Consider the following 14,540-nt stretch of genomic DNA (forward strand, 5'->3'; position numbering starts at 1 on the left):
GCAGAAACTAATTACGCTTTTTTTAGGGGGGGGGGGGGGATTTCTGCCTGCCACCAGATACGGTGGTCAGACTAGTTCCCTGGATCAAGTCCCATCACCAAAATTTAGTACTCATAACCTGTAATATTGTGTTTTTTTAGAAAGGCATCCAGGGCCTCTTTGAACTTTTTTAGTACTCAGTCATTTCAGCATCATGTGGCAGAGTGTTCCATAATCTCACTTCTTGCACTGTACAGAATCAGTCTGTAATAATAATTAACCATTTTTCCTCTAGATTTAGAGGATGCCCCCTTGTCATCATTGCAGACGTAAGTCTACAAAGATCTTTATATTTGTACATTGTAATAAGCTCTTGTCAGGAAGAACACCAGTATGTCAGGGAGCAACACTCCGCCGCCTCCAGCCATCAAGACAATTATGCAGTTGAATGAGCAAGTGGTGGACGAGGCCAATTATTGGGGAACTCGCAGTGAGCGTATAGTATACACTGCTCCGATTCCAGTGCATGGAAAATATACAGTGGCATGTTAAAGCTTGGGCACCCCTGGTCAAAATTACTCTTATTGTGAACAGTTAAGCAAGTTGTAGATGAAATGATCTCTAAAAGGCCCAAAGTTAAAGATTACACATTTCCTTTGTATTTTTGGCAAAAATATATATATATATTTTTTTATCTTTTACATTTTAAAAATTGCAAAAAGAAAAATAGACTAATGTAAAAGTTTGGGCACCCTGCATGGTTAGTACCTAGTAAGTATCACAGCTTATAAACGCTTTTTGTAGCCAGACAAGAGTCTTTCAATTCTTGTTTGAGGGATTTTCATCCATTCTTCCTTGGAAAATTCTTCCAGTTCTGTGAGATTCCTGGGTAGTCTTGCATGCTCTGCTATTTTGAGGTCTAGCCACAGATTTTCAATGATGATCAGATCAGGGGACTGTGAGGGCCATTGTAAAACCTTCACCTTGAGCCTTTTGCGGTAGTCTATTGTGGATTTTGAAGTGTGTTTAGGATCATTATCCATCTTTAGAAGCCATTCTCTTTTCAACTTCAGCTTTTTTACAGATGGTGTTATGTTTGCATCAAGAAATTTCATTGAATCCATTCTTCCCGTGAAATGTTCCCCATTCCATTGGCTGCAACATAACCCCAAAGCATGATTGATCCACCCCCATACTTAATGATTGGCGAGATGTTCTTTTCCTGAAATTGTGCTCTTTTTTCGCCACACATACTGTCATCACCACGAAATGTGGGACGTTCTGAGATGTTGTGCCTGTTCCAAATTAAATAGTAAAATCCAAATACGTGCACTGAAGAGCCACACTGATACATTCAGCATCAAAGCAGATCTCTCTTTGTTTCATCATTTGGTCAGGGTTTTATAGGTTTTTAATATTCATCTTTATAACAATATAATTGGCTCAGCTTATCTCTAAATATGTGCTGGCATTAGCATACATACATCTCATTGGCTAAAAGGTAATACTATCTACACCCAGCTGAAGAGGTTAGGTGTGTCTCTCACTTAGTTTCGTTTCTCCATTATGTCTAAGTCTTTAGACAAAGAAATTTCTAAGATCTCTGTTACCTCAAAACACACATACTGGCTCAAACTCCTCCGTTTTGGGATGCAGGAGATGCATGTAGAATCTCCAAAATAGAGTCAGGATAGATAAATAAATCCTGCTCTCACAATACCTATGATCATTGTGGCCGAAGAGTTCTATTTTAACCTCATAGGTCCACGGCAATTGTTTCCAAAATGCATTATGCTTGTTTAGATGTTCTTTTGCATACTTCTGACGCTGAATATTATTGTGAGGACACAGGAGAGGTTTTCTTCTGATGACTCTTCCATGAAGGCCATATTTGTGCAGGTATCTGTACATTAGAACATTGTACCACAACTCCAGAGTCTGCTATGCTAAATCTTTCTGAAGGTCTTTTGCAGTCAAGCTTGGGTTCTGATTTGCCTTTCTAGCAATCCTACGAGCAGCTCTCACTGAAATTGAAATTGCTGCCACCACCAATCGGTTTTACAGGTCGGTTGGACACCCGACAGATAACGTATTGCTTCAGAGGTGCAGTTTATAGAGCAAGAGGAATGAAGCTATTCAATTTTATATATTTAATCCAAAAAAGTAGGCAGTGTTTATGAAAATATACAAAGATGTTACAAAATGAGATCAAAGCAATACAGTAGATAAAATTACATAACATAAAAAGGATAAAAAGAAGAAATTTACTAAACCTGATACCACAGGGTTGTCTCTGGCTTTTGTGAAGGGGAGCTTCTTGTTTTTGGGGGGCGGCAACGGACAGAACTACAGTAAACTGCATCTCTTAGGACTGACCAAGATTATAATTTGGCATTTGCTTTTATTAACACAAGTTACACCAACATACCTCCCCTCCGGTGACTCATAACAGGGCTGGTCATGAGATGTGGCTCAGTCTTTAACAAATTACAGGATTTCAAATTCCACAATATTTTTGCCCCTGGAGGCCCCAGGCATGAAATATCACTGTCATGTTTACTATCACGATTTTACCTCTACAGTTATATGAAAAAGTTTGGGCACCCCTATTAATCTTAATGTTTTATAAAAATTGGTGTTTTTGCAACAGCTATTTCAGTTTGATATATGTAATAACTGTTGGACACAGTAATGTTTCTGCCTTGAAATGAGGTTTATTGTAATAACAGAAAATGTACAATCTGCATTCAAACAAAATTTGACAGGTCCATAAGTATGGGCACCTCACCAGAAAAGTGACATTAATATTTAGTAGATCCTCCTTTTGCAAAAATAACAGCCTCTAGTCGCTTCCTGTAGCTTTTAATGAGTTCCTGGATCCTGGATGAAGGTATTTTTGACCATTCCTCTTTACAAAACAATTCCAGTTGAGTTAAATTTGATGGTCGCCGAGCATGGACAGCCCTCTTCAAATGATCCCACAGATGTTCAATGATATTCAGGTCTGGGGACTGGGATGGCCATTCCAGAACATTGTAATTGTTCCTCTGCATGAATGCCTGAGTAGATTTGGAGCGGTGTTTTGGATCATTGTCTTGCTGAAAGATCCATCCCCTGCGTAACTTCAACTTTGTCACTGATTCTTGAACATTATTGTCAAGAATCTGCTGATACTGAGTGGAATCCATGCGTCCCTCAACTTTAACAAGATTCCCGGTGCCGGCATTGGCCACACAGCCCCAAAGCATGATGGAACCTCCACCAAATTTTACTGTGGGTAGCAAGTGTTTTTCTTGGAATGCTGTGTTTTTTTGCCGCCATGCATAACGCCTTTTTGTATGACCAAACAACTCAATCTTGGTTTCATCAGTCCACAGGACCTTCTTCCAAAAAGAAATTGTCTTCTCCAAATGTGCTTTTGCATACCTCAGCCGACTCTGTTTGTGGCGTGCTTGCAGAAACGGCTTCTTTCGCATCACTCTCCCATAAAGCTTCTCCTTGTGCAAAGTGCGTTGTATAGTTGACCGATGCACAGTGACACCATCTGCAGCAAGTTGATGCTGCAGCTCTCTGGAGGTGGTCTGAGGATTGTCCTTGACTGATCTCACCATTCTTCTTCTCTGCCTTTCTGATGTTTTTCTTGGCCTGCCACTTCTGGCCTTTACAAGAACTGTCCCTGTGTTCTTCCATTTCCTTACTATGTTCCTCACAGTGGAAACTGACAGGTTAAATCTCTGAGACAGCTTTTTGTATCCTTCCCCTGAACAACTATGTTGAATAATCTTTGTTTTCAGATCATTTGACAGTTGTTTTGAGGAGCCCATGATGCCACTCTTCAGAGGAGATTCAAACAGGAGAACAACTTGCAAGTGGCCACTTTAAGTAGCTTTTCTCGTGATTGCATACACCTGGCTATGAAGTTCAAAGCTCAATGAGGTTACAAAACCAAAAAAAGTGCTTTAGTAAGTCAGTAAAAAGTAGGTAGGAGTATTTAAAACAAGAAAATGATAAGGGTGCCTATACTTATGCACCTGTCAAATTTTGTTTGAATGCAGATTGCACATTTTCTGTTAGTACAATAAACCTCATTTCAAGGCAGAAACATTACTGTGTCCAACAGTTATTACATATATCAAACTGAAATAGCTGTTGCAAAAACACCAATTTTTATAAAACATTAAGCTTAAGATTAATAGGGGTGCCCAAACTTTTTCATATAACTGTATATAGATATATAGCATGGATAGCATCATCCATCTTACCCGATATTCAATTTGAAGGTGTTATTGTCACCGCACAGTGACGTAAGACAATGTGTTACGTTCGTCACTTCTCAAAAATATGACTTTCATATCTATGCCATTCATCAAAACCTCAATATTCATAATAATTTGAATGGAACAAAGAAGCTCACATCAGTCCGTTTGCAGTTCTGAGACACGTGGAGACAAGGGCCATAAATCTGTCACCCTCCGCACTCTTAGGCAATCTATCACTATAAATTTTATTCCACTACCCATAACAATCATTTTTATATATCGGACTCTTTTTTGGGGGGGAGGGAAAGCGGGGCCATATCTAGGAATGACAATTCAGGCAGAATTTTAAAATGTATTTTTCCTGATTTTTTTTCATTCATTCGTTTCACACATTGTGCCCCCCCCCCCCTATAAGTTCATAAATGATGACACTCTTGTATAGCTCACAGGAGTGCACCGCAGAGCAAGCTCTCTGTGTGCAGGAGTCAGAAGAGATAACTGACAGCTATCTATTGTGTATTGGGCCCTTTAGGCCCAGGTCACTATCTGCTCTATCTTCCGCTCCTGTACAGTAATAGCCCTCCCCTTTCTTATCCACAGTACAGCTGGACCCTCCTCATTGAGGTTCAGACAGTAGACAACAAAGTCATCTCAGTTGTCCAGAATTCCAAGACCCTCCTTCGTGCAACCATTTCTGAGCCACTTATTTACATCACTAATTTCTTGTTGCCTCTCTGGCATGGCATGATACTGGTAGTAATTCAGAAAATGGTTCTTGCCTTAAGTTATGGCATAAATTCCTGAAATAATTTTTAAGTACTTTCCACCTACCTCTATCTTTGTCATTATTGATGCCAATGTGCACCATTACTACTGGGTCTTCACCAGCTCCTCTCAGTAATCTATCAAACTGATCTGAGATATGTTAATTTTGTGCACATTGAAGACAACACCCTGTTCCACAATCTGGTCTTTGTGACAGTTTTTCTTATTTATTACCATAATAATTGAATCCCCTGCTACCAGCACATGTCTATACTTCTCTGCACTCCTGTTCCATTAGAGCAGGCATTCCCCTGGCTTTCAGAGGACGTGTCTTGTTGCAGTAGTGCTACTACTGTACGGACATCCCCTCATCTGCCAACTTGGCAAACTTGTTCGGATGTACCAGATCAGGACGAGCCTCTAAGCCACCATCTGTCACCCAGCTAGCTGTCATCCCATCCCACATGTAACCCAGCGAATTCCTGTTTAGTGATCAGCAAACTCCTCTCCATTTTCTCAGTGGATCATAGTGTTACAAGTTGCTCATTTAAATCCAGTATCTGGGCTTCCAAATGTTTAACGTTAATACATCATGTACAACAGTATGCATCCTCAAATGGCTACTCTATGATTGCATACATGCAACAAGATGAAAACTGGATGGCGTTGTCAATCATGGAGCTCATTTTCCTAATAGGAAATGCGCAGATAACAAAAAAAAAAAGGAATATATAGCAATAAATACAATTGTATTTATTGCTATATATTCCTTATATCCCTGAGTCCAAAGTCACTGAATCTCACGTCACACACTTAAGACAAAATACACTTAGAACCAAACACTCGAAAGCTTGCTCACTTGTATTTACATATACTTTTAACGATTCTTTTCTTAGCTGTAGCTGTAATACAACCTGCAGCACATTGAAAGGTTTGTCATATCAGTCGTTCACTTTTACCTCTCATACTCCTGTGCCGTTTTACAATTTTTCTTGTTTTTAACCAATTCAGGTTCGGGACATTTTCAGTGTTCATTGCCAAGCACATTTTTGTTTTTTGTTGTACATGTGGTTCTAAGAGTGATTAAAGTTTTTTCTTATTTGGTTGTTAAATATTTTTTGCCTTTTTTGTGATATGTAGGGTCTAATTTTTATATCATTTTTTTATTTTTATTTTTTGCCAATATTGGGAGAAAACGGAGAGAAAGGGAAATTTGTCTATCGTTTTCCAATATTTTCACTTTTTTGTCAGACCACAAAGGGCCACTAAAACATGTGTTGAATTGTGTTACGCATTCCATTACATATATTTATTTTTCTATGGGAGCATGCGGTTAATTTTTGATGGTGTTTATGCTGATATACTTTGTCTGACCAGGCTATGGCTCGTGACACTGACTCCGGTCTGTCAGACTTTGACTTTATTTGTGTTTTTGTCATTTGTCCTTGGCTTTTCCACAGACTAAGGTTTTGTCTTCCGATTTTGTCTTTTTCTCTTTCTTGTTATTTACCAGATAGTTTGACCATTCTTGCCTCAGGCTCATTTCTCCAGCCAGCAGCTACTCTGTAGATGCAACCCAGGGGGCCTGATTCCAGTGTAGGTTTTAAAGGGTGAAGGCTGGCGCTCCTCTGGGAACTTCTAGATGGAGTGGCTAGTGTCAAGTCTGTCCAAAGTAGCTTTTTTGAGCTGTATGCCTCTGACTGACTTTACACTATAATTCTATTTTTGCCTAAAGTTTATGGTACTGATACAGATACATGCTTGGCAACTACTTCATTCAGAGCCCTCTATTTTGTGGTTTAGCATTGAGGAGTAACAGGGAGTTAGAGACTCGTCATTATAGAGACTGCTAGGGGTCCCAGAGGTGGGGCCTCCAGCTATTGGAAATTTAAATAAAAAATAATAATTTTGAACATGAATAGTTCTAGCCTTGTCGGTGCATGAAGCAGAAAATGAATTGGAAGCTTTTTACCCTAACAATAAATAGAAAAGATTGGCAGGACAGGGCGCTGTGACCAAGTGCATGTCACCTTGTCTTATGTGCTCTTGTTTTTACGACTCTACCTTTGTCACATAAATTACACTTTTTGTCTACTTGAAGTATTTCCAAATGCTTATAATACTTGTCCAAATGGTAACCACATGTATTGCTTATTATTTAAGAACATATTTCTGATCATTTGGAAGTTCCATCATGACTTATTCAGATTCTTGTTGAGCATATGCATTCTCATATTGGGAATATATATTGGTTGATGACAGGAGTAGAAAGAAAGGGGCACATGTGACACAAAACACTAGCTGGGAGTTGCATTCTGTTCGTTGTGGCTTTCATTCCATCATGTGGCTATTAGTAGAATGGAGATACTTTAAATTGTTTCCAGGAATAAATTATCCACCATGGTTCATTAAAACAATGCCTCCAAGAATAAAGGATTTGCCTCCTGGTAAGTGTAGCAAATATCAGAAATACATCTTCCCTTTCCCTTTTCATACCATCTCTGAATTGATGAAATACAGAGGAGAATATTCAGGTTTTTCTTTTGTGATGATTCTGAAATTTGATTACAATGAAAGCAGATCATGAATTAAGTTAAAAGGAACCTGCTGGTCAGTTCACAGGCAGCATGAATGAAAGCCTGGCTGCACGTCTGCAGCCAGGTATGTTTTTCTCTGAGACGCTAGAACATAATTAGAATAGCCGGCCAGGGACAGCTGTCTATAAAATTGACAGGGTTCTCAGATATGTGTACTTGGGTAGAGACCTGTAAATCAACTGCAGTGGGGCGAGGAGAAACTGGCCAGAGGCTGCATCGGACTAGAGTTGTCTCTCCCTATTGTCCCCAGCCATTTCTTCAAAGTAAGTTTTCTCTGAAACATCAGAGCATTTCGGAGCGAAACATGGGTGACTATAATCATGCAGCGAGGCTCTGATTGCTTTGGGCAGCATGACTTGACTGACCATTTACCTTTAACAAAGGCAAGCATTGAAGCATTGAATGGTGATGTAACTTTACATAAAGATTTTGTAACTGTCTGGAAGAAATTTAAAATGGATGGTATTGGGTGGCCCTAATGTGACAAAAAATGAAAAATCCCTGCACAATTCTTTCTGTAAGACTAAGATCTCATGACAGCATTAAAAAATCAGCAAATTTTAATCCAGAAAAAGGGCCTATTTTGCATCTGTATACCATCCATATGTTCATGTTTTACACCTATATAACATCCACATGGCATTCGTTTTTATACATCAGCAGTTAATAAAAATGCAGAACAAATACCGTTTCTTAAGTTAAGAATTGCAATATACACTGACGAGCAAAAGGGTAACAATGTTTTGAACTTTTGACTTTTAGGCTCCATATCACACCATCCACTACTGCTTCGAACATGAGACTACCACCATTTTATAGACAATCATCTTGGCTATCTCATACATAAATTTGACTTGCATCTATTTAACATATGATTAGTTATGCAGATTCTTGTCATGTCACTGCATTGTTACTGTTTTGTTCATAAAAATCGTCTAAATTTAAGTTTTTATTATTTTGATAGTCTTTTGTAAACCCACCTTTGGCTTTTAACACTGCCTGACTCCTTCTGGGCATGCTCTCGATCAGATTCAAGCATGTCTCAACCGAAATCTGATCCCAGGTCTCTGTTACACGTTCCCAAAGTCAGTGCATACTGGTCAACTCCCTTGGGTATGTATACAGCTGGATGGTGAGATATGGAGCCTGAAAGTCAAAAGTTCAAAACATTGTTATCCTTTTGCTCATCAGTGTATCTGGAAAAAAAAATGCTATACAGTTGATGTGTATGGGATCCGATTTTATTTTTTGTGCACCATAGACTTGAATAGGCGAGTCTCCTCTTAAATCTGGAAGAGACTGGTGCATGCTGCAAAATTTTTTTTCACTTAGACATTCAGTCCGTGAAAGATCTGCCTTTTGAACAGTCCAATTGAATAACATTGGTCCGAGTTATGTCGGTGTGAGGTCTGATTTTTACACTGTCAGTACACAGATTGAAAATACATTTGTGTAAACGTACCCTAATATGGAGGTTTCTTGTACACTATGGAAGCTTCTAAAAAGTGGATTGCAAATTTTGTCAAATCCCCATTCTTACAACTAAGAAACATAGCACAGATCAAGTAGTATTTTTCCCTTTGAGCTCTACAAAAACGTATTCATGCATTTGTCCTCCTGATGGGACTGGACTATTACAATGTACTGTACCCAGATCTTACTATAAGGAACCTGCTGTAGTTTCCGGATGTTAAAATTGCTGCCAATGGGCCGCTAACAAACCTGCCCTTCTCAAATCACACCAGTTCGCTGTGCTCTTTCTCCTGCTACTCGATAAAATAGAAAACGTAAGATTGCCTTCTTTGTTTTAAGACCGAATGATCTGGGGCTGCACACTTTAAGAACCTTCTAGTACTTTTCACACCAAACTTCCCTTCTACTGATAAATTAGCCCCATTGGTGCAGAACCCACCTAACTTCTTATGATACTTGAGTACTTTCTCACTCAGTTTCTGCACTCTGGACTTCACTGCTCACCTGAGTCTATGAGGCTCTATCCGTGAAGACTTAGAGTACTTGACCTTTCTCACAAAATGTGTAAACCATGGTCATGCTGCCCTCATCCCCCACAGTAAGTAAAAACTTCTTTTGGTTCAAATAGCCGGCTAGTATGTCCAGGAACAATTCTCTTGCTCTGCAATTTGCAATCCACTCTTATTTAGTGGGTGGTTCCTCTTTATCAGTATTCTGCCTGTACTATAGATGTTAGAACTTCCTTTGTCTCACTTCCCACCATTTTCTGCCATTTTAAAGTGGCTTTCCTACCCTGAACTAGTTACTCGCCATACAAGAAGTCAAAAAGCGATGGGGACAAGTTAGACTGAAGGGAAACGCCTAGTGGCCAACAATTTTGAGTGATTTGTAAGGAGTAAGCCATAAAATTGTAGAATTTTTACAAATTACCTGTTTAGCACGTTGTTTATCAAATCAGATCAAGTTGTCTAAAAGTATAGTGACCATTTATCAAAACTTCACGACAGCCGACGGAGGGGCAAATGTATATACAGATGTATTCCCATAGCCTTGTTGCGTCACAATCATTCTACCAATAAAGTAGTAGCTGAATGCTTTGCTTTTATTCCAAATTGCACGTGTTGTGACAAGTTCAAGAATTTCTTTAATTATTAGGTATGTAAAGCATTTCTTCAGTTTCACAGAAGTATGTTCGAATATCTGGGCAATTCTTAGTAAAGTTGCGCTTTGCCCTTATGTTCATTTGCCACTGATTTACTGATTTTCATGACCCTCGAATGATTCTCGTGTGCATAGCGTTAGCTAGACTGAGAACAGAGTAGCCCAAGAAGTATTTTGTCCATACAGGGGTAAAAAAATTGGGCCTAGAAAAGGGGGGTACTACATGACTTTAATAAGCATTGCGAGATACGTTTACAGTACATTTTTATGTCACACAGGAGGGTCCCTTTACTTTATAATTTGCATTCTTCTGTACAAAATGCACTATTTTTATTCATTTTGCATATGATACCCCATTACGGATAATGAAGGACTTTGGAGCGGAACCATGTCACTTTCATGAAACATAATGGAACATACAGTTACTTCATGCAGAATGTTGTTTATTCATTTCATCTGTAGATGACTATTTTTAATAGGGACTATCCTTCTGTCTATTTATATTGCCTGATATCATTTATAAAAACGTATCATGAACAGGCAGCGAAAACTAAATGTACATTCTGTCCTGCTCAAATTCAACAGCAGGAGAAGAGGTTTTCTGTTAATAAGATTTATCCGTTATAATTGTGCCAGTCCTTGAAGTTGGAATGAATATCATCTGAGATTGGGGATAAGATCAGAATGCGTCTTTTTATTTCTTGCAACATTTCAGTATTCTTTTCTTCATCCTGTTTATGTAACCTATGAATGAGATCATTAAATGTGGCCTGTATTGTCTGGACAGTGCTCCTTGGCCAGCCTCTAACTATTCCCTCGCCTCAGCACCTTGCAACTTTAATTCTATTGTGTTCTGCATTTAGTTGGCCACCAAAATGTTTTTCTTTCTCCTTCTCCTATAGTTCTGGAAACAAATTTACATTAATAGTAGAATACAAACTCAAGTAAATACAACAGATTATAGACCTCACAATATAAATAACGGGTAGAAATCTGTTTACCCATAAACCATACACACACGTACATTTATTTATGGTGATTAAACTTGAATTACTATTTTTTCAGTATTTCACCCATAATAATAAAAATTTGTATAGACTGAATACTAAAGATGAATAAATCTCAAAATTCAAATTCACTAGTTTAGCTGAATTTTTCTCATAAATTTGATTGATGGCAATTCGCAAGTACTTCAGTTGCCCTGAAAAGATGTGTATCACACTGTAAGGTCTCCTAGGACTGTATCCAACACATTTTAACTTCTTTAATAATGTAAATACGGCCTTAGTAATATCAAAATGATCTCAACATATATGGCTATGGGTGTAAATATAGTAACTGTTTTTTACTACTGTTCTTTCACACACTATCTGTAATGTTTATTCAGTGTTTAATGGTTTTCAGGATCCAGATTCTCTACAAAGTAACTGCTGTATTCCCAGCTTTTGCTTTAATACAATCTGTGATAGGCCCTCCTGATTGGCTGTGCTCTACCTGGTGATGTGATAGCTGCAAAACATTATTGGAAAGGAGACCTCCATGATCATGTGAGCCTTCTCTGCCTGATCATCTGCAATATGTAAAATGGCTGTAGCCATTTTAAGCGATTCGCTCGTTGTTCATATTCGATGAGTTCAGCAAATTCCTAAAAATTGGACACAAACTTGATTAACATCAAATCAATTAATTCTTCCCTGCTGAACACTTATTATATTTTTTTCCAAAATTGTACTTGAAAAAATGTATGTAAAAAAACAACAACCCACCAACAAGACCCCACAAGAGTATGTGCACCTGACGTCTTTTAGATGTGTGCGTACCTGCTGAGTTTTTCAAGCAGAAGAAGCTTCAGGAAATGCCAGAAGGTTTGATCTTGAAGCGCCATTTACATTGTCTTTTGGTTGTTTCCTGCAATATCTTTTTTTTTTTCTTTTACTGTGTGAACTAGTGAGCATTTGCCAAGCGCAAGCCGCCTGAAGAATGTTGGGTCACTGCTTTTAACCGCTTTGCATTTTTGGATACGTGAAGCGGTTAAAAGAAACTTCAAAAACTGAACATATGCACAACAAGTCGTATTTACTTACAAATGGATATGTTCATTCTTTTTAGCGTTTATTTCCCACTTTTCCAGGCGGCTTAGGTAGCGCACGCCTGTAAGATAGATGTTGTGTATACAAAGCCTAAAGCTACAGAATTAACAAGGTTCAAGCTACTGAAAGCACTGAAATTTCCAGCAGTGAAAAGGGTAAATAATATCCGTGCCTTCACATTAATGCAGTTAGTGCCCCGATCTGTAAAACTGGCCACTTTTGCAACAATAATTAGCCAGCCTCTTCTTCTTTGATACTCTGCTAGTCAAGGCAGAGAGAGAAAGAAAACAAGCTGAAATCTCCTTTTAAAGCCTTGTGGGAAGGTTTAATGATCTCGATGGTCTCATTCTCACACTCTTCTATACATTTATATCAGTGTTTATGCTTTTGTGTTTTGCAATACTGTAAATTAGGCTATGTGACCCGTCACATGACTCTGACGTCAGCACAGGTCCTTCAATCCACCACGAAGTGCCGGAAAGCAAGGAGGAGTGCAGCGCGGGCCGCCTGAAGGTAAATATACATTTATTTTTTATTTTATTCTTTTTTTTACAGATTTTTTAATGGTACCTGGGTGTGGAGGAGACTCTCCTCTCCTCTACACCCGGGTACCATCTGCACATTAGAACGCGCCAATTACGCAAGTACAGATGCAGTCTTGCGGAATTGGCGCGTTCTAATGCAAGTTAATGGCGGCGAAAACGCAGCATTTCCGAAAAATAATTGGTAGTGCTGCGTTTTTTTCCGCAATGATAATCCGCAACGGAAATTTCCGCAGCATGTGCACAGCACATGCGGATTATCATTGGGGAACATTGCTTCCATTCTGCCATGCATTTTTAATGCGTTTCCGCAGCTGCAAAAACGCTGCAGAAATGCATTAAAAACGCATCATGGGCACACAGCCTTAAAGTGTTTCTTGTTTTACAAATGTAATGTGCATAAAAATAACAGGAAGGGGACCGATCCTCTGTAACTTCAGATATTTGTTTCTTTTATAGTTTAAACGTTATGTTAGCAAACTTCGTGGGAAAAGTTTGATTTTCAAGAAAAAGAGGCAAGAATTAGCAGAACTTACTGCAGAATATGGTGTTCTACAAAGGACGGAGCAGATCCTAAAACAACGTCATGACAGTATGCAGCAGCAGCTGGTAAGCTGGAGATTCTCTACTGTACAGGCATTATTTCAGAGACTTCACTTTCTTTAAACTTAACACCTTTTTACTCTTTGTCATAATAACTTACATGTAGTCACTTGGAACCTAGAGAACTAAAATATTACACATTTTATCAGTAGTAAGTTAATATGATTGTGATAGTATAAAGCATGGCTGACGCAAGACAAAGAAAGTATGTTTGTTTTGTATTTCTTAAAAAACAGCTTTATATTCTAAAAAAAATTCGGCTGTGTTCACATATATATTGGAGCTTCAGTTAAAATATTTGTAAAACATGCTGAACAAAATGTCACTATACACTGCGCTATTTTAATAACAAACACAATGAAGAAAATCCTATGGACCACGTCATAGTCAGTGGAGTTTATCAGACCATGTTGGTGTCCTTCTTGTGACTGATCCAACATAGCCATCATTTTGCTATTCTTATGACCGAGAACATCAAATTAAATGAAAAACACAGATGTGCACATAGCCTTAAAGGGGTTATTCACTACTAGGACAACCCCTTCTTGATCTAAATGTTTGGCGCAGATGAAATGAAAAATCTTATACTCCTTTCCGTGCCAGCGCCGTTCCAGCGGTATCAGCACTTGCGTTCTTGGGGCTTTCGTTCGGTTGTTGTGACACGTGAGGCTAGCGCCAATCAGCTCCGGTGTCACTGTCTCAGCATTCGGACAAACCAGATATCAAGAGGAAGTGAGAGCAGTCGCACCCCTGACTTCCTCTTGATGTCCGATTTGTCTAAAGGCGGGGCCAGTGTCACCAGCGCTGATTGGGCACCAGGCTCACAAGTCATAAAAATTGCACGAGAACCCCAGAACCGCGAGTGCCGACACCACTGGAACGGTGCCGGCACGGGAAGTGAGTATAAGCTTTTTTATTTTATCGGGGCCAAGCGTGGGGTATGAGAAGGGTTTGTCCAAGTAGTGGATAACTTCTTTAAGATCATTTCACTCTTTTATTGGTTATTTTCAGTTAGGTCTTTATTGCATTTTGATGGTCAGAATACTGTTATATGTTGTATCCTAAATGAAA

The 14,540-nt window shown here is 38.8% G+C and overlaps 1 protein-coding gene across 2 annotated transcripts in view; it reads left to right on the forward strand.

Annotated features, from left to right (window-relative positions):
• IFT81 (intraflagellar transport 81) overlaps window positions 1-14,540 on the forward strand; it is a 219,388-nt gene that overhangs the window by 103,197 nt on the left and 101,651 nt on the right. For both annotated transcript variants that reach the window (XM_073676298.1, XM_073676299.1), the window contains one exon: window positions 13,326-13,475. In XM_073676298.1, the coding sequence (XP_073532399.1) occupies window positions 13,326-13,475 (150 nt within the window). The remainder of the gene's footprint in view (window positions 1-13,325; window positions 13,476-14,540) is intronic.

Source organism: Phyllobates terribilis, unplaced genomic scaffold (assembly GCF_046119375.1).
Source record: "Phyllobates terribilis strain yellow unplaced genomic scaffold, ASM4611937v1 Scaffold_1__5_contigs__length_1240528914, whole genome shotgun sequence".
NCBI lineage: Eukaryota > Metazoa > Chordata > Amphibia > Anura > Dendrobatidae > Phyllobates > Phyllobates terribilis.